Here is a 19,626-nt window from a genome sequence, read left to right as displayed (position 1 = left end):
TGTCGGAGATGAGCGATCGAGAAGGGACTGTGACGGAGGTGAGCGAACGAGACGGGACTATAATGGATGTGAGCGAGCGAGGCTGGACTGTGACGGAGGTGAGCGAGTGAGACGGGACTGTGACGGAGATGAGCGAGTGAGACTGTGACGGAGGTAATCAATCGAGGCTGGACTGTGACGGAGGTGAGCGATCGAGACGGGACTGTGACGGAGGTGAGCGAACGAGACGGGACTATAATGGATGTGAGCGAGCGAGGCTGGACTGTGACGGAGGTGAGCGAGTGAGACGGGACTGTGACGGAGGTGAGCGAGTGAGACTGTGACGGAGGTGAGCGAGCGAGACCGGACTGTGCCGGAGGTGAGCGAGCAAGGATATAGATAGACTAGGCTTGTATCTGCTGGAGTTTAGAAGAGTAAGAGGTGACTTGATTGGTTCCTCATTGCTGTCTCTCTCTCCTCTTACCACAGGGCTGGGTTTGGGCTCTCGCAGCCCAGGACAATATGCTGTGCTCCGCATCTTGGGACAGGTGAGCGAGCGAGACGGGACTGTAACGGAGCTGATCGATCGAGGCTGGACTGTGACGGAGGTGAGCGAGTGAGACGGGACTGTGACGGAGGTGAGCGAGCGAAACGGGACTGTGTCGGAGGTGAGCGAATGAGACGGGACTGTGACGGAGGTGAGCGAGACGGGACTGTAATGGAGCTGATCGATCGAGACTGGACTGTGACGGATGTGAGCGAGCGAGACGGGACTATCATGGATGTGAGCGAGCGAGGCTGGACTGTGACAGAGGTGAGCAAGCAAGATGGGTCTGTGACGGAGGTGAGCGAGCGAAACGGGACTGTGTCGGAGATGAGCGATCGAGAAGGGACTGTGACGGAGGTGAGCGAACGAGACGGGACTATAATGGATGTGAGCGAGCGAGGCTGGACTGTGACGGAGGTGAGCGAGTGAGACGGGACTGTGACGGAGATGAGCGAGTGAGACTGTGACGGAGGTAATCAATCGAGGCTGGACTGTGACGGAGGTGAGCGATCGAGACGGGACTGTGACGGAGGTGAGCGAACGAGACGGGACTATAATGGATGTGAGCGAGCGAGGCTGGACTGTGACGGAGGTGAGCGAGTGAGACGGGACTGTGACGGAGGTGAGCGAGTGAGACTGTGACGGAGGTGAGCGAGCGAGACCGGACTGTGCCGGAGGTGAGCGAGCAAGGATATAGATAGACTAGGCTTGTATCTGCTGGAGTTTAGAAGAGTAAGAGGTGACTTGATTGGTTCCTCATTGCTGTCTCTCTCTCCTCTTACCACAGGGCTGGGTTTGGGCTCTCGCAGCCCAGGACAATATGCTGTGCTCCGCATCTTGGGACAGTAGTATCAAGCTTTGGGACATGGCTTCAGAAGGGGCAGCAGTCCGAGAGATCAGGTAATAACCGCATCTCTGTAATGTCCCCAATAGAATGTTGTGATTTATTGCGAGGACATTGATTACAAAAGTAGGGAGATTCTACTTCAGTTGTATTCAGGGCACTAGTGAGACTGGAAATGGAGTATTGCGCACAGTACTGATCGCCCTATTTAAGCAAGGATGTAAATGTGTTGGAAGCAATTCAGAGAAGGTTTACCAGGCTAATACCTGGATATATAATACCTCTGCTGGTGTTTCGAAGTGTGAGAGGTGACTTGAGTGAAACGAACAAGATCCTGCAGGGTATTGACAGGGTGAATGTGGAGAGGGTGTTTCCTCTTGTGGGAGAATCTAGACTCAGAGTTAAGACAGAAATTAGGGAAAAATGTTTTTCTCAAGAGGGTTGTGAGACTTGGGAATTCTCTTCCCGAGGCAGAGTCTTTGGATATCTTTAAGGCAGGTGGGTCAAAGGCAGGAATGTGAAGTTAAGGTTTAAATTCGACCAGCCATGATCGTAACGAATTGTGGCGCAGGCTCGAGGGGCTGAATGGACTACGCCTGTTTCTAATTCATATCTTTGTAAGTATTGGACTGTAACAGATGCCAGCGAACAAGACTGCACTGGACTGTAATGGAGACTGGATTGTAATGGAATAAAAACAGAAAATGTTGGAAAACCTCAGCGGGCCAGGCAGCATCTGTCTGGAGAGAAACAGAGTTCACGTTTCGAGTCCGTATGACTTCTTCAGAACTGAAGAGAGATAGAAATTTGATGGGTTTTATATTGTTAAAGAGGGCGACTGGAGCAGGTGGAGCAAAATAGGTCAGGTGTGAGCTCAGGAGAAATTTGACAAAGATGTCATAGACACAAGACAAAGGCAGCGCTAATGGTAGTGTTAAAGACTAAGGCAGGTGCTAATAGTGGTACAGAGGTCAAATAGCAAAGTGTGGTACGGCGGAAGAAGGGTCAGCACTCTGTGAAAGCAAATCCCAACAGGTTAGGATGGAATGGAGACCACTGAGTGACATTGGATTGTAATGGAGACTAGTAGAAAAGTGTAGATTTCTGTTAGGGTTGTAATGAGGAAGCAGGAACACAAACCCCAGGCGATAATGCTGTAATTATTACAGTCCCACTGAAAGCCCATTAGGATGGAAGGCCTGTGTCTGGGTTGTGCTGTGCCCAGTGCTCGTCGCTGGACTCCCAGCAGCCCCAGGATATCCAACAGAGGGAGCACCAACGAGGAGGAGTCACCATTGCTGCCCCTGGACTCCGAGTTCAAGCACCATCTCAGACCCTCTCGGGCTCTCCGGACTAAACCCCACACCAGACTCTGCTTCATTCCTATACAAACACACGGACCTGATTACAACCTCAGCTCTACATTCCTGCCGACCTCCGATAACCTTTCACTCTCGTTAATCAAGAATCTTTCCAGCTCCGCATTAAAAATATTCAAAGATTCTGCATCCACTGCCTTGTGAGGAAGTTCCAGAAACTGACCATCCTCCGAGAAATAATTCACATCTCGGTCTTAAATAAGTGACCCTGATTTCTAAACAGTGAATCCCCCAGCTCTGAATTCTCCCACAAGAGGAAACCTCCCCTCCACATTCACCCTGTCAATACCCTTCAGGATCTTCCATGTTTCAATCAAGCCGCCTCTCACTCTTCTATTTGTGGAGAGGTCAGGTTTGTATCCACATGTTCCTCACAAGACAATCCGCCCATTTCAAATATTAGTCTGGTAAACCTTCTCTGAACTTCTCCCAACCCATTTCCTTAACTAAGGAGATCAGTACTGTGCGCAATACTCCATTTCCAGTCTCACTAGTGCCCTGAATACAACTGAAGTAGAATCTCCCTACTTTTGTAATCAATGTCCTCGCAATAAATCACAACATTCTATTGGGGACATTACAGAGATGCGGTTATTACCTGATCTCTCGGACTGCTGCCCCTTCTGAAGCCATGTCCCAAAGCTTGATACTACTGTCCCAAGATGCGGAGCACAGCATATTGTCCTGGGCTGCGAGAGCCCAAACCCAGCCCTGTGTTAAGAGGAGAGGGAGACAGCAATGAGGAATAGGCAGAGAGACTCCCAACACTGTAGTCTGAACAGAGACGGAACTTGCATTTAAAGACCGCCTTCGCTGGCCTCAGGATTTCCCAAAGTACTTCCAAACCACTGAGGGAGTCTTGAAGTCACCGAACTCTTGTAACGTCCGGAAGCATGGCAGTCAATTTGTGCACAGCATGATTCCACAAGCAGCAGGATGATATTGATCAGATAATCCGCTTGAGCAATGATTATTGGTCAGGACACCAGGGAGAACAAAGTAAAGTACAGCACAGGAACAGGCCCTTCGGCCCACCAAGCCTACGCCGACCATGCTGCCCATCTAAACTAAAATCTTCTGCACTTCTGGGGTCCGTATCCCTCTATTCCCATCCTATTCATGTATTTGTCAAGATGTCCCTTAAATGTCACTATCGTCCCTGCTTCCACCACCTCCTCCGGTAGCGAGTTCCAGGCACCCACTACCCTCTGTGTAAAAAATCTTGCCTCGTACATCTACTCTAAACCTTGCGAAAAAGTCTCGACTCTCCACTCTGTCTATGCCCCTCATAATTTTGTAGAACTCTATCAGGTCGCCCCTCAACCTCCGTCGTTCCAGTGAGAACAAACCGAGTTTATTCAACCTCTCCTCATAGCTAATACCCTCCATACCAGGCAACATCCTGGTAAATCTCTTCAAAGCCTCCACATCCTTCTGGTAGTGTGGCGACCAGAATTGAACACTATACTCCAGGTGTGGCCTAACTAAGGTTCTATACATCTGCAACATGACTTGCCAATTCTTATACTCAATGCCCCGGCCAATGAAGGCAAGCATGCCGTATGCCTTCTTGACTACCTTCTCCACCTGTGCTTCCCCTTTCAGTGACCTGTGGACCTGTACATCTAGATCTCTCTGACTGTCAATACTCTTGAGGGTTCTACCATTTCACTGTATATTCCCTACCTGCATTAGACCTTCCAAAATGCATTACCTCACATTTGCCAGATTAAACTCCATCTGCCATCTCTCCACCCAAGTCTCCAAACGATCTAAATCCTGCTGTATCCTCTGACAGTCCTCATCGCTATCCGCAATTCCACCAACCTTTGTATCGTCCACTTACTAATCAGACCAGTTACATTTTCCTCCAAATCATTTATATATACTACAAAGAGCAAAGGTCCCAGCACTGATCCCTGTGGAACACCACTGGTCACAGCCCTCCAATTAGAAAAGCATCCCTCCATTGCTACTCTCTGCCTTCTATGGCCTAGCCAGTTCTGTATCCACCTTGCCAGCTCACCCCTGATCCCGTGTGACTTCACCTTTTGTACCAGTCTACCATGAGGGACCTTGTCAAAGACCTTACTGAAGTCCATATAGACAACATCCACTGCCCTGCCTGCATCAATCATCTTTGTGACCTCCTCGAAAAACTCTATCAAGTTAGTGAGACACGACCTCCCCTTCACAAAACCGTGCTGCCTCTCACTAATACGTCCACTTGAAATAAAAACAGAAAAAGCTGGATAAACGCATCAGGTCTGGCAGCGTCTACGGAGCGACAAACAAGAGTTAAACTTTCTTCGGCTTCCAAAGCAGAGTCATATTGGACTTGAAACGTTAACCGTGTTTCTCTCCCCACAAGCCCAGTGAGATTTTACAGCACTTCCTGTTTTTATTATCATCGGGCAGAGCAAGCGACATCTTGCCTTGGCATCTTCCTGAGAGGGACGTTGTGGCCACAGTTTAATGAATGGTGGCTCCTTTATAAAGGTAACTGATTTCCCTAACTAATAGGAGGCGCAGTCTACAATTATTTACACTCACCCCTGCTCCATCTCTCCCAGAGATCCCTTACTCTGATCCACCACAACCTTGCAGTAGGTGCTCCTATAGCCTTTGTGAGCAAGTGATGCTAAGTGTACGGCAAGGTGGCACAGTGGTTAGCATTGCTGCCTCACAGCTCCAGGGACCCGGGTTCAATTCCGGCCTAGGGTCTGTGCGGAGTCTGCACGTTCTCCCCGTGTCTGCGTGGGTTTCCTCCGGGTGCTCCGGTTTCCTCCCAGTCAAAAAATGTGCAGGGTAGGTGGATTGGCCATGATAAATTGCCCATAGTGTCGAAAGGTCTGGTGGGTTTTCGGGGATAGGATGGGGGTGTGGGCCTAGGTAGGCTGCTGTTTGAGAGGGTCGGTGTAGACTCGATGGGCCAAATGGCCTCCTTCGGCACTGTGGGGATTCTCTGATTCTTGTTCAGACCATTTCCAGGTTACTGAAATCTGGATAAATGACAGCTGCTGCCCTCACCCTGTGTGTTCCCCGTGGTTGGTCTCCGAGAGTTTTCACCAGCACCTTCTCCCCATCCTGGCCTAAATGCCTCAGGTCCCAGATGTTGACGTTCCGATCCCTGGATCCCGAGACACACAGTGAAGCATTCTGAAGAACATGAAGCAGCAGAAACTGTTACACATCTCAGCACACAGCAGGGAGCAGGTGTGTGTCCACACAGAGACACACTGGCAGCGTACAGACCCAGACAGCAACAGAGAGCCGGGGACAGCACACACTGAGCAGGGGGCCAGCGCGCCCACACGCGAGCAGGGGGCCAGCGCGCCCACACGCGAGCAGGGGGCCAGCGCGCCCACACGCGAGCAGGGGGCCAGCGCGCCCACACGCGAGCAGGGGGCCAGCGCGCCCACACGCGAGCAGGGGGCCAGCGCGCCCACACGCGAGCAGGGGGCCAGCGCGCCCACACGCGAGCAGGGGGCCAGCGCGCCCACACGCGAGCAGGGGGCCAGCGCGCCCACACGCGAGCAGGGGGGCCAGCGCGCCCACACGCGAGCAGGGGGCCAGCGCGCCCACACGCGAGCAGGGGGCCAGCGCGCCCACACGCGAGCAGGGGGCCAGCGCGCCCACACGCGAGGCAGGGGGCCAGCGCGCCCACACGCGAGCAGGGGGCCAGCGCGCCCACACGCGAGCAGGGGCCAGCGCGTCCCACACGCGAGCCAGGGGCCTGCGCGCCCACACGCGAGCAGGGGGCCAGCGCGCCCACACGCGAGCAGGGGCCAGCGCGCCACACGCGAGCAGGGGGCCAGCGCGCCCACACGCGAGCAGGGGCCAGCGCGCCCACACGCGAGCAGGGGGCCAGCGCGCCCACAACAGCGAGCAGGGGGCCAGCGCGCCCACACGCGAGCAGGGGGCCAGCGCGCCCACACGCGAGCAGGGGGCCAGCCGCGCCCACTACGCGAGCAGGGGGCCAGCGCGCCCACACGCGAGCAGGGGGCCAGCGCGCCCCACAACGCGAGCAGGGGGCCAGCGCGCCCACACGCGAGCAGGGGGCCAGCGCGCCCCACACAGCGAGCAGGGGGCCAGCGCGCCCACACGCGAGCAGGGGGCCAGCGCGCCCACACGCGAGCAGGGGGCCAGCGCGCCCCACACGCGAGCAGGGGGCCAGCGCGCCCACACGACCGAGCAGGGGGCCAGCGCGCCCACACGCGAGCAGGGGGCCAGCGCGCCCACACGCGAGCAGGGGCCAGCGCGCCCACAACGCAGAGCAGGAGGCCAGCGCGCCCACACCCAGCGCGCCCACACGCGAGCAGGGGGCCAGCGCGCCCACACGCGAGCAGGGGGGCCAGCGCGCCCACACGCGAGCAGGGGGGCCAGCGCGCCCACACGCGAGCAGGGGCCAGCGCGCCCACACGCGAGCAGGGGCCAGCGCGCCCACACGCGAGCAGGGGGCCAGCGCGCCCACCGCGAGCAGGGGGCCAGGCGCCCACACGCGAGCAGGGGGCCAGCGCGCCCCACACGCGAGCAGGGGGCCAGCGCGCCCCCACGACGCGAGCAGGGGCCAGCGCGCCCACACGCGAGCAGGGGGCCAGCGCGCCCACACGCGAGCAGGGGGCCAGCGCGCCCACACGCGAGCAGGGGGCCAGCGCGCCCACACGCGAGCAGGGGCCAGCGCGCCCACACGCGAGCAGGGGGCCAGCGCGCCCACACGCGAGCAGGGGGCCAGCGCGCCCACACGCGAGCAGGGGGCCCGCCCAGCGAGGCCACACGCGAGCAGGGGCCAGCGCGCCCACAACGCGAGCAGGGGGCCAGCGCGCCACACTCGCGAGCAGGGGGCCAGCGCGCCCACACGCGAGCAGGGGGCCAGCGCGCCCACACGCGAGCAGGGGGGCCAGCGCGCCCACTACGCGAGCAGGGGGCCAGCGCGCCCACACGCGAGCAGGGGGCCAGCGCGCCCACACGCGAGCAGGGGGCCAGCGCGCCCACACGCGAGCAGGGGGCCAGCGCGCCCACACGCGAGCAGGGGGCCAGCGCGCCCACACGCGAGCAGGGGGGCCAGCGCGCCCACACGCGAGCAGGGGGCCAGCGCGCCCCACACCGCCCGAGCAGGGGGCCAGCGCGCCCACACGCGAGCAAGGGGGCCAGCGCGCCCACACGCGAGCAAGGGGGCCAGCGCCGCCCACTTACGCGAGCAGGGGCCAGCCGCGCCCACACGCGAGCAGGGGGCCAGCATGTCCACACGCGAGCAGGGGGCCAGCATGTCCACACGCGACCAGGGGGCCAGCGCGCCCACACGCGAGCAGGGGGCCAGCGCGCCCACACGCGAGCAGGGGGCCAGCGCGCCCACACGCGAGCAGGGGGCCAGCGCGCCCACACGCGAGCAGGGGGCCAGCGCGCCCACACGCGAGCAGGGGCCAGCGCGCCCACACGCGAGCAGGGGGGCCAGCGCGCCCACTACGCGAGCAGGGGCAGAGGGCCAGCGCGCCCACAAAGGGTCAGCGCGCCCACACACGCAGGGGGACAGCGCGCCCCCACACACGCACAAAGGGTCAGCGCGCCCGCACACGCAGGGGGTCAGCGCGCCCACCACACACGCAGGGGGTCAGCGCCACGAGAACCATCATTTGCAGCAGCATCACCTGAATCAGCAGCACCGAGTCCACGGAGGCAAAATGCCCGTCACTGAGAGAGAAATGCTGCACCTTGGGGTCACTGCTGGACCACTGGCAGAGATGCTCCTCAAGTTCAATGCATGCAGTTGGCCAATCAAATTCTTTTCCTATTTAAAGAGGAACAAGGTTAAACAGAGGCCGTTCTGGCCAGAATCGAATTCCCATCTCCTCAAACTCACCACCCATTCCCAGACCCCTCAAACCTATCAGTGTCCCCTCGCGGAGCTCAGGCCCCTCCCATTCCCTCGCCCACGTCCGAGGGAACGCCGTGTGTGGCAGAGACGGGGCGCGATCTTCTGCAAAGTTATCCAAGTGTTGTAGCGAGCGGGACTTGCCGCGTGGTTCCCGGCGCTCGGTCCAGCGAGGCCGGCAACACTATTCAAGGTTAACTGGTCCACTTAACGAGCCTCACCGGCTTCCCGCCCCGAATGCCGGCTGATTCGCCGGGACCGCGCTCGCCAGCTCCACCCTAACAAGGTCGAGCAGCTCTTAAGCTGCACTTGCTCAGCCAATCCCAGCCAGCTCGCAACAATGGCGCCCAGGTGACCCGCCCCAAGATTCGGGGATGCTGACCTGGGGACGCTCCTGGACGCGGTGGAGGCCAGGAGGGATGTCCTGTTCCCCCCACGGTCCCCGGAGAGTCAGCCACAAGGCAGGCAGTGGCAGCAGCTTGGGCAGTGTGACCAGGAGGACTGGCCTCCAGTGTCGGAAGAAGGTCAAGAACCTACAACCGGGCAGCACGAGTGAGTAGGACAGCAATGTCCCACCCTCCGCCCCCCCCAAGAGAGTATCTCCCCAGGCGAACCCCAAGCCTCCCTCCACCCCAACCCTTCCCCCACCCCAAACCCCCCCCTTTACAACCCGCGCCCCCTCCCCCCCAACAACAGTGAACCACGTGTGTGGCTAACGATGCCCTCTCTGTGTCTCCTCAGGAAAAGCTCTCCCATAATCGCCAGGAGAGGGCCCAGACTGGCGGTGGGGCACCGGACACAAGAATCCTCACCTCTTTCGCGGAGCCCTGGAGGTGGCTGGTGTGGCTGAGGACAGAGCTGTCATCAACACGGAGGCTGGTGGACGCTGCAAAGGTGAGGAACCACCGGGCCCCACCCGGAGAGGACCTGTCAAACGTGAGTTGTTATTGCCATACTGACTGACCCATCCCTCGCACTGACCACATGTCCATTCTCCCGCAGGTCTTCCCGCCGACAGCGCCGGCCCATCCCGGGCGGCCCCCACTCCTGCGTCCCAGGAGACCACCTCGGAGGAAAGCCAGAGGCTACCCTCCACCAGCGCAGATACACACAACGGTGGGAAATGGTAGCGGACTGGTTTCAGGGGCACAATCTGGTGAGCAGCACACAGCTGCTGATGTACATCAGGAAGAGGCAGGAACCCCCAGGCGAGGCAGCAGTCGGAGGGCTGCTGGATCCCTGGACCCAGCTGGGTCCCAGCCTGATGCTGAGCGTCTGGTATAGGGTTACCCGGAGCTGATGGAGACGTCAGGGTGCAGCCGTGATATTCAAAGGGAGATGTCAGAGACATTCCAGCAGGTCCACAGCCGATTGGAGGGGCCCCAGAGTCTACAGGCGCCGGTAATGTGTGGCACCAAGGTCTACACTGCTAGGGTGGCGACCGCAGTGAAGAGCTTGCTGCACAACGTGGGCACCATTAGTGGCGATGTCCAAGGCGTGACGCTGTCGGTGAAGGCCATGGCTGAGGGTCACGGCAGAATGTCCGCCGCTCTGGGGGATGTTACCCGGTACCAGGCTGACCTTGATGAGGTTCTGCGGGACATGTCCCGCTCTCAGATGGGAATGTCTGGGGCGCTGCGGAGCTTGTCCCAGTCGCAGGTGAACATTGTCGAGGATCTGCAGAGCATGGCCCAGTCACTAAGGAGCATCGCCGAGGGCGTCGACACGATGGTGCCGACCCTGGGGAACCGCCAGGGCTGGCAGAGCCAGAGGATGCAGGGCCTCAAACCAGCTGCTCCTCCATCCCCAGGTGGAACCCTGCACCCTATGGGCACTGACCCAGAGGAGGGGCGCTGAGTGCCAACCCGGACCCGTCCCCTGGGGCGGCGAGGGTGGCCACCTGCTCTCCCGAGTTGCACCCCTCTGATGAGGTCGTGTCTCGGGGCGAGCGCGCGGGGCGGGGCGAGCGCGCGGGGGTGGGGCGAGCGCACGGGGCGGGGTGAGCATGTGGTGTCGAAAAGTGACAGCCCCAGAGGATGCCCGCCAGGGGCATCGAAGGCCACGGGACGCGGTAAGCAGATGGCTGCCTCCACCTCAGATGTGCATCCTGGGGACACACCTAGATGCAGTGGTAGAGCTAGGAGGGCCAGGCACGTTGAGCATCACTGAGGGCTCTGGGGCAGGGGTTATAGAGGGGGGGGGGGGTGACGTTGGGGGTTGGCGACACTATCGGGAACTGGGTATTGTACAGCACATTAAACAACACTTTGCACAAACATTATGATGCCTCTGTCACTTTCTTCGGCGATGCAGGACGACTCCCCAAACCCTTTCCCTACCTCCCCAGGCAACCCCCCTCCCCATGGGCATGTCCCCGGAGCGGTGTCCCATCCCCTGGGTGTGTGGTGTTGCCTCCCCGCAGTGTTTAAGCACAGTGTCCAGGCATCGCGGTCTGATTGGGATGCTGGGCAGTGACTCCCACATGCTACTTGGCCCGCCCACCCACGGGAATCCACTTGGGTTGTGTGAAGTGATCACTTAACCACGATTGCCAATTCCCGATTGGCGATAGCCTTCAGCCGCACAGCCAGAGGCCTCAGCATTTGGTGGGAGTTATTAGTGGCTGGTGGGGCAGGGACAGGGGTTGCCCCTGGAATGGGCCTGGGATCTAAGGGTTGGCACAGTGGTGCAGCAAGTGTTTGCCCCCTCCCAGTTGCCCCCCCCAGCACCTCCACCCCACCTCCCATGGTGGCCCCCCCCTCCCCCCGGCAAGCCCAGCGCCCCCAGTCTCTTTGCCTGTGAGCGAAGATTGCTACTCCCCGCCTCCGCTCCCCACAGAAGCCCTTCCGCTAGGTTCACGTACTCATCGGCGCCAGTTTAACCACCTGCTGGGGAAGCCGCTGGACGACGGGAGGCTCTGGTGAATTTAAGTGGTGACAATTGTTTGCCGCCACGCTGCTGCAAGATTCCGAATCTGCCTACGGAGGGGGCCGGTCGCATCGCAAATCGTTTGCTGCCTGGCGCGGTTCCTGTTTTTGGCCTCTCCCGCTTTTCACCAGCCTCGTTACACTTGAGCGCAAGCGTAACGAGGCCGGAAGATCGCGCCCAGAATCAGTGCAAATTATAGAAAATATTGACTTTGTACAGTTTACAAACCTTCCAACACGGGGTAGCTGAGCCCAAGGATCTTCTGTGCCCGGATTCTCCAAGTCACCTGATCAGTTAAGACACATTGAAAAGCTCGACAGACCAATGGAAGAACTCCAAGCACAAACCTGGCATCCAGATAGGAGCAGATCTCGAGCACCAGCTCCCAGGGGAGGGACAGCAGGCCAGACTGACAGCTATCTCCAGATGGCACCTGGCTAGACCGCAGTTTGACACTCAGGTCCGAGGCACTGGACCTGCCGCTCCATGCTTGGGACTCGCTGCTAGATCCTGGGGGGCAGCTCTGGGGTCTGGGACCAGACATTTCTGGGTTCCGAACCCGGTCCACATACTCCTGGGCCTGGATCTCCAGCTCATCCTCATCCTCCTGGTCTGTCCGGCCCTCCGGCTGAGGCTGGGGGCCCCCCGTTTTAGGCTGGGAGGACTCGTCGTTGCACAGCCCACTCATCACTCTGTCTTCAGGTCCACTGAGATTGAAGCAGTGAAGCTGAAAAAACAAACAAGACTTCAATCGGAATCCTGGAAAGTAACTGACTCCTGAGAGATGTATCCTTGCCCCCTCTGACCCCGGGAACCCCTCCGTCCCCCCCCCTCTGACCACGGGAACCCCTCCTCCCCCCCCTCTGACCCCGGGAACACCTCCTCCCCCCCCCTCTGACCCCGGGAACACCTCCTCCCCCCCCCCTCTGACCCCGGGAACCCCTCCTTGCCCCCTCTGACCCCGGGAACCCCTCCTTGCCCCCCTCTGACCCCGGGAACCCCTCCTTGCCCCCTCTGACCACGGGAACCCCTCCTTGCCCCCCTCTGACCCCGGGAACCCCTCCTTGCCCCCCTCTGACCCTGGGAACCCCTCCTTGCCCCCCTCTGACCCCGGGAACCCCTCCTTGCCCCCCTCTGACCCCGGGAACCCCTCCTTGCCCCCCTCTGACCCCGGGAACCCCTCCTTGCCCCCCTCTGACCCCGGGAACCCCTCCTTGCCCCCCTCTGACCCCGGGAACCCCTCCTTGCCCCCCTCTGACCCCGGGAACCCCTCCTTGCCCCCCTCTGACCCCGGGAACCCCTCCTTGCCCCCCTCTGACCCCGGGAACCCCTCCTTGCCCCCCTCTGACCACCCGGGAACCCCTCCTTCCACCCACTGACCCCGGGACCCCCACTGACCCCGGGAACCCCTCCTTGCCCCCCTCTGACCCCGGGAACCCCTCCTTGCCCCCCTCTGACCCCGGGAACCCCTCCTTGCCCCCCTCTGACCCCGGGAACCCCTCCTTGCCCCCCTCTGACCCCGGGAACCCCTCCTTGCCCCCCTCTGACCACCCGGGAACCCCTGCCTTCCACCCACTGACCCCGGGACCCCCACTGACCCCGGGACCCCCACTGACCCCGGGACCCCCACTGACCCCGGAACCCCCGCCTTCGCGCCCACTGACCCCGGTACCCCAGCCTTCGCGCCCACTGACCCCGGGAACCCCTCCTTCCACCCCGGGACCCCCGCCTTCCACCCCACTGATGCCGGGACCCCCGCGTTCCACCCCACTGACCCCGGGGCCCCCACTGACACCCGCGTTCCACCCCACTGACCCCGGGGCCCCCACTGACACCCGCCTTCCACCCACTGACCCCGGGACCCCCGCCTTCCACCCACTGACCCCGGGGCCCCCACTGACCCCCGCCCACTGACCCCGGGACCCCCGCCTTCCACCCACTGACCCCGGGGCCCCCACTGACCCCCGCCCACTGACCCCGGGACCCCCGCCTTCCACCCACTGACCCCGGGGCCCCCACTGACCCCCGCCCACTGACCCCGGGACCCCCGCCTTCCACCCACTGACCCCGGGACCCCCGCCTTCCACCCACTGACCCCGGGACCCCCGCCTTCCACCCACTGACCCCGGGACCCCCGCCTTCCACCCACTGACCCCGGGGCCCCCACTGACCCCCGCCTTCGCGCCCACTGACCCCGGTACCCCAGCCTTCGCGCCCACTGACCCCGGGACCCCCGCCTTCCACCCACTGACCCCGGGACCCCCGCCTTCCACCCACTGACCCCAGGACCCCCGCCTTCGCGCCCACTGACCCCGGGACCCCCGCCTTCCACCCACTGACCCCGGGGCCCCCACTGACCCCGGGACCCCCACTGACCCCCGCCTTCGCACCCACTGACCCCGGGACCCCCGCCTTCCACCCACTGACCCCAGGACCCCCGCCTTCGTGCCCACTGACCCCGGGACCCCCGCCTTCGCACCCACTGACCCCGGGACCCCCGCCTTCCACCCACTGACCCCGGGACCCCTGCCTTCCACCCACTGACCCCGGGACCCCCCACTGACCCCGGGACCCCCACTGACCCCGGGACCCCCGCCTTCACGCCCACTGACCCCGGGAACCCCGCCTTCCACCCACTGACCCCGGGAACCCCGCCTTCCACCCACTGACACCGGGACCCCCGCCTTCCACCCACTGACCCCGGGACCCCCGCCTACCACCCACTGACCCCGGGACCCCCACTGACCCCGGGACCCCCGCCTTCGCGCCCTCTGACCCCGGGACCCCCGCCTTCCACCTACTGACCCCGGGGCCCCTCTGACCCCGGGGCCCCTCTGACCCCGGGGCCCCTCTGACCCCGGGGCCCCTCTGACCCCGGGGCCCCCGCCTTCCACCCACTGACCCCGGGACCCCCGCCTTCCACCCACTGACCCCGGGGCCCCCACTGACCCCGGGACCCCCACTGACGCCGGGACCCCCACTGACGCCGGGACCCCCGCCTTCGCGCCCTCTGACCCCGGGACCCCCGCCTTCCACCCACTGACCCCGGGACCCCCGCCTTCCACCTACTGACCCCGGGACCCCCGCCTTCCACCTACTGACCCCGGGACCCCCACTGACCCCGGGACCCCCGCCTTCGCGCCCTCTGACCCCGGGACCCCCGCCTTCCACCCACTGACCCCGGGACCCCCGCCTTCCACCCAGTGACCCCGGGACCCCCACTGACCCCGGGACCCCCGCCTTCGCGCCCTCTGACCCCGGGACCCCCGCCTTCCACCTACTGACCCCGGGGCCCCTCTGACCCCGGGGCCCCCGCCTTCCACCCACTGACCCCGGGGCCCCCACTGACCCCGGGACCCCCACTGACGCCGGGACCCCCGCCTTCGCGCCCTCGGACCCCGGGACCCCCGCCTTCCACCCACTGACCCCGGGACCCCTCTGACCCCGGGGCCCCCCACCACCGCGCACCGGGACACTCCCACTCTCCCCGCCCCCCTCCCGGTACCTCAGCCCCGGTTGCGTTTCTCGGCTCCTCCCGCGGGTGGCCCCGCCTTATTGCGTCCTCCGAGTGACGTCACCGCGCCGCTCACGTGTTGCGAGCGGAGCCACGCCCCCCGGGTCTGATTGGCCGCCGGCCGCGCGGGGCGGGGCGTTGCCCGGGGTTACCCAGAATTAATAAAAACCCCAAATAATCGTGGCAGAAACTCCGCCCCAAAAATCCCCCGTAAAATACCCCCGGCCCCTCCCCCCTCTCCCGGCCCCTCCCCCCTCTCCCGGCCCCTCCCCCGACCCCTCCCCCCCCCGGCCCTCCCCCGGCCCTCCCCCACCCCCTCCCGGGGCCCCTCCCTCCACCCCCGGGGCCCCTCCCCCCCGGGGCCCCTCCCCCCCGGGGCCCCTCCCCCCCCCGGGCCTCCCCCCCCCGGGCCCCCCCCCCCCGGGCCCCCCCCTCCCCCCCCTCCCCCCCCCCGGGCCCCCCCCTCCCCCCCCCCGGGCCCCCCCCTCCCCCCCCCCGGGCCCCCCCCTCCCCCCCCCCGGGCCCCCCCCTCCCCCCCCCCGGGCCCCTCCCCCCTCTCCCGGCCCCCACCCCCTCCCGGGGGCCCCTCCCTCGGCCCCCACCCCCTCCCGGAGGCCCCTCCCTCCCCCCCTCCCTCCACCCCCGGGGCCCCTCCCCCCCCCGGGCCCCTCCCCCCCCGGGGCCCCTCCCCCCCCCCGGGCCCCTCCCCCCCCGGGGCCTCGCAGCAAGTCTGTGAGGAAGGATACACAGTTGATAGGGCAAAGTTACACTCAGTGGGATGTCTGTTTCAATCCAAGGAGTGTCAGGAATAAGGGAGATGAACTTAGAGCATGGATCAGTACTTGGAACTACAATGTTGTGGCCATTACAGAGACATGGATTTCACAGGGGCAGAAATGGTCGTTAGATGTTCCGGGGTTTAGATGTTTTAAGAAGAATAGGGAGGGAGGTAAAAGAGGAGGGGGAGTGGCACTGTTAATTAGGGAGTGCACCACAGCTGCAGAAAAGGAGGTAGTCGAGGAGGGTTTGTCTACTGAGTCAGTATGGGTGAAAATAAGAAATAAGAAAGGAGCAGTCACTTTATTGGGAGTTTTCTATAGACCCCTCAATAGCAGCAGAGAGATGGAGGAACAGATTGGGCGGCAGATCTTGGAACTGTGCAGAAGTAACAGAGATGCTGTCATCAGTGCTTCAACTTCTCTGATATTGACTGGAACCTCCCTCGTGCAAATGGTTTAGATGGAGCAGATTTTGTCAGATCTGTCCAGGAAGGATTCCAGACTCAATATGTAGATAGGCCGATCATGTTGGGGGGAGGGGGGGGGGGGGAAGCATATTGGATTTGGTGCTAGGCAATGAACCAGGCCAGGCGTCAGATGTCTCGGTGGGAGAGCATTTCGGTGACAGTGACCACAACTCCTTGACCTTTACCATAGTCATGAAGAGGGATAGGAACACACAGTATGGGAAGGTATTTAATTATAACAGGCGCTGAGGAGCATAAATTGGGAACAGATGTTCTCAGGGAAATGCACAGGGTTGTTTAAGGAGCACTTGTTGTGAGTGCTGGATAGATTTGTCCCACTGAGACAAGGAAGCAATGGTAAGGTGAAGGAGCCTTGGATGACAAGAGATGTGGAGCTTCTAGTCAAGAGGAAGAAGGAAGCTTACTTAAGGTTGAGGAAGCAAGGATCTGGCAAGGCTCTAGGGGGTGACAAGGTGGCCAGGAAGGAACTCAAAAATGGACTTAGGAGAGCTAGAAGGGGGCATGAAAAAGCTATGGTGGGAAGGATTGTGGAAAACCCCAAGGCGTTCTACACTTGTGAGATATAAGAGGATGATCAGAGTGAGAGTAGGGCCGATCAGGGATAGTGGAGGGAACATGTGCCTAGAGTCTGAGGAGAGGAGATGGGGGAGGCCCAAAATGAATATTTTGCTTCAGTATTCACAAGAGAGAAGGACTTGTTGCTCATGAGAAAAGTGTGAACCAGGTTAATAGACTCGAACAGGTTGATATTAAGGAGGATGTGCTGGAAATTTTGAAAAGCATCAGGATAGATACGTTCCCTGGGCCAGACGGGATATACCCAAGATTCTACAGAAGCGAGGGAGGAGATTGCTGCACCGTTGGTGATGATCTTTGTGTCCTCACTCTCCACTGGAATAGTACCGGATGATTGGAGGGAGGTGAATGTTGTTCCCCTGTTCAAGAAAGGTAACGGAATTCCCTGGGAATTACAGACCCATCATTCTTACATCTGTGGTGAGGAAAATACTGGAAAGGATTCTGAGAGATAGGATTTATGATTATTTAGAAAAACATAGTTTGATTAAAGATAGTCAGGATGGCTTTGCGAGGGGCAGGTTATGCCTCACAAGTCTCATTGAATTCTTTGAGGATGTGACGAGACACATTGATGAAAGTCGGGCAGTGGATGTGGTGTATATAGATTTCAGTAAGGCATTTGATAAGGTTCCCCATGGTAGGCTCATTCAGAAAGTTAGGGGGCATGGGATATACAGGGAAATTTGGCTGTCTAGATACAGAATTGGCTGGCCGAAAGAAGACAGCGAGTGATAGTGGATGGAAAGTATTCAGCCTGGAAGTCGGTGACCAGTGGTGTCCCGCAGGGATCTATTCTGGGACCTCTGCTCTTTGTGTTTTTTATAAATGACTTGGATGAGGAAGTGGAAGGGTGGATTAGTAAGTTTGCCGATGACACAAAGGTTGGTGGAGTTGTAGATAGTGTCGAGAGCTGTTGCAGGTTACAACTGGACATTGACAGGATGCAAAGCTGGGCTGAGAAGTGGCAGATGGAGTTTAACCTTGATAAATGTGAAGTGATTCATTTTGGAAGGTCAAATTTGAATGCTTAAAGGCAGGATTCTTGGAAGTGTGGAGGAACAGAGCGATCTTGGGGTCCACGTACAAGTATCCCTCAAAGTTGCCACCCAGGTTGATAGGGTTGTTAAGAAGACAGATGGTATGTTGGCTTTTATTAACAGGGGGATTGAGTTCAAGAGCTGCGAGGTTTTGCTGCAGCTTTATAAAAACCTGCTTAGACTGCACTTGGAATACTGTGTCCAGTTCTGGTCGCCTGTGAGAGTGTCATGTGAGAGTACCTTTAAGAAATGGGTGTTAAAGAAATGTACTTTTAAGAAATGGGTGTTTATCGACTTCCGGGTGCGGCGATGACCAGCTAAGTCGCACGTTTCGGCAGCACCAGTTGGAATGGACTTTTGGGCTCTTAATAGGAGCCCCAACGGCAATTTAAACGGCCAAAAACACTGTGCGGTAAACCAGAAGGGAATCCCCCCGGACACGCATGGATAAGGGAGAGGATAGCGGCCAGATTGCGGCGGATCCTCTGGAGCAGCGGCAAGGCAGGGAAGCTCAAAGCAAGATGGCGTCGGAAGGTGGTCATTTGTTATGGGGCCCGGACCAACAAGAGTTCCTGCGGCGCTGTGTGGAAGAGCTGAAAAAGGAGTTGAAGAAGGAGCTGTTGGCCCCGATATTACAGGCGATTGAAGGGCTAAAAGGAGGAGCAGAGGACCCAAGAGCTGGAGCTTCGGGTCGTAAAGGCAAAGACTGCTGAGAATGAAGACGAAATACAGGGCCTGGTGGTGAAGACAGAGACGCACGAGGCACAGCACAAAAGGTGTGGGGAAAGGTTGGAAGTACTGGAGAATAATTCGAGGAGGAAGAATTTAAGAGTTCTGGGTCTTCCCGAAGGGGCGGACGTCGGGACATATGTGAGCACGATGCTTCACTCGCTAATGGGATCGGAGGCCCCGACGGGCCCTTTGGAGGTGGAGGGAGCTTATCGAGTTTTGGCGCGAAGACCGAAGGTTGGAGAAATACCTCGAGCTATAGTGGTGAGGTTTCTCCGCTACAATGACAGAGAGACGGTCCTCAGATGGGCGAAGAAAACTCGGAGCTGTAGGTGGGAGAACGCGGTGATCCGCGTATACCAGGATTGGAGTGCGGAGGTGGCGAGAAGGAGGGCAAGTTTTAATCGGGCTCAGGCAGTGCTTCACAAAAAGAAGGTCCAGGACCGGGAGGAGGCCAGCAGCGGCCAGGGTGCTCAAGGACTTCATGGAGCAGATGGGAGGGGTAGACCCCTGGAGATTTAGTAGGCCTAGGAGTAAGGAGTTCTCATTTTTCTCCCATGTTCACAAAGTACACTCACGGATAGACTTTTTTGTCTTGGGAAGGGCACCGATTCCGAAGGTGACAGGGACGGAATATACGGCCAGAGCCATTTCGGACCACGCTCCACATTGGGTAGACCTGGAGGTAGGAGAGGAAAAAGAACAGCACCCACTCTGGAGAATGGATATGGGCTTATTGGCGGATGAGGGGGTATGTTTAAGGGTGAGGGGGTGCATCGAAAGGTACTTGGAGCTTAATGACAATGGAGAGGTTCAGGTGGGAGTGGTCTGGGAGGCGTTGAAGGCGGTGGTTAGAGGGGAACTGATATCCATAAGGGCACATAAAGGGAAGCAAGAGGGTAAAGAAAGGGAGCGATTGCTGAAAGAACTTTTGAGGGTGGACAGGCAATA

At 60.2% G+C, this 19,626-nt stretch overlaps 1 protein-coding gene across 1 annotated transcript; it reads right to left on the bottom strand.

Moving 5' to 3' along the window:
* Positions 1-3,343: 3,343 nt before the first annotated feature.
* fbxw9 (F-box and WD repeat domain containing 9) lies at positions 3,344-15,155 on the bottom strand. Its single transcript, XM_072490968.1, has 5 exons — positions 15,055-15,155; positions 11,778-12,276; positions 8,398-8,537; positions 5,780-5,908; positions 3,344-3,460 (listed from the first exon to the last, which is right to left on the bottom strand). Exons 2-5 carry the CDS (start codon positions 12,235-12,237, stop codon positions 3,344-3,346), a joined length of 846 nt encoding a protein of 281 aa, XP_072347069.1. The 5' UTR covers positions 12,238-12,276; positions 15,055-15,155.
* Between the last annotated feature and the right edge of the window lie 4,471 nt (positions 15,156-19,626).

This window comes from Scyliorhinus torazame, chromosome 27 (genome assembly GCF_047496885.1).
Source record: "Scyliorhinus torazame isolate Kashiwa2021f chromosome 27, sScyTor2.1, whole genome shotgun sequence".
In the NCBI taxonomy this organism is placed as follows: domain Eukaryota; kingdom Metazoa; phylum Chordata; class Chondrichthyes; order Carcharhiniformes; family Scyliorhinidae; genus Scyliorhinus; species Scyliorhinus torazame.
This window is presented reverse-complemented; position numbering and strand designations above follow the sequence as displayed.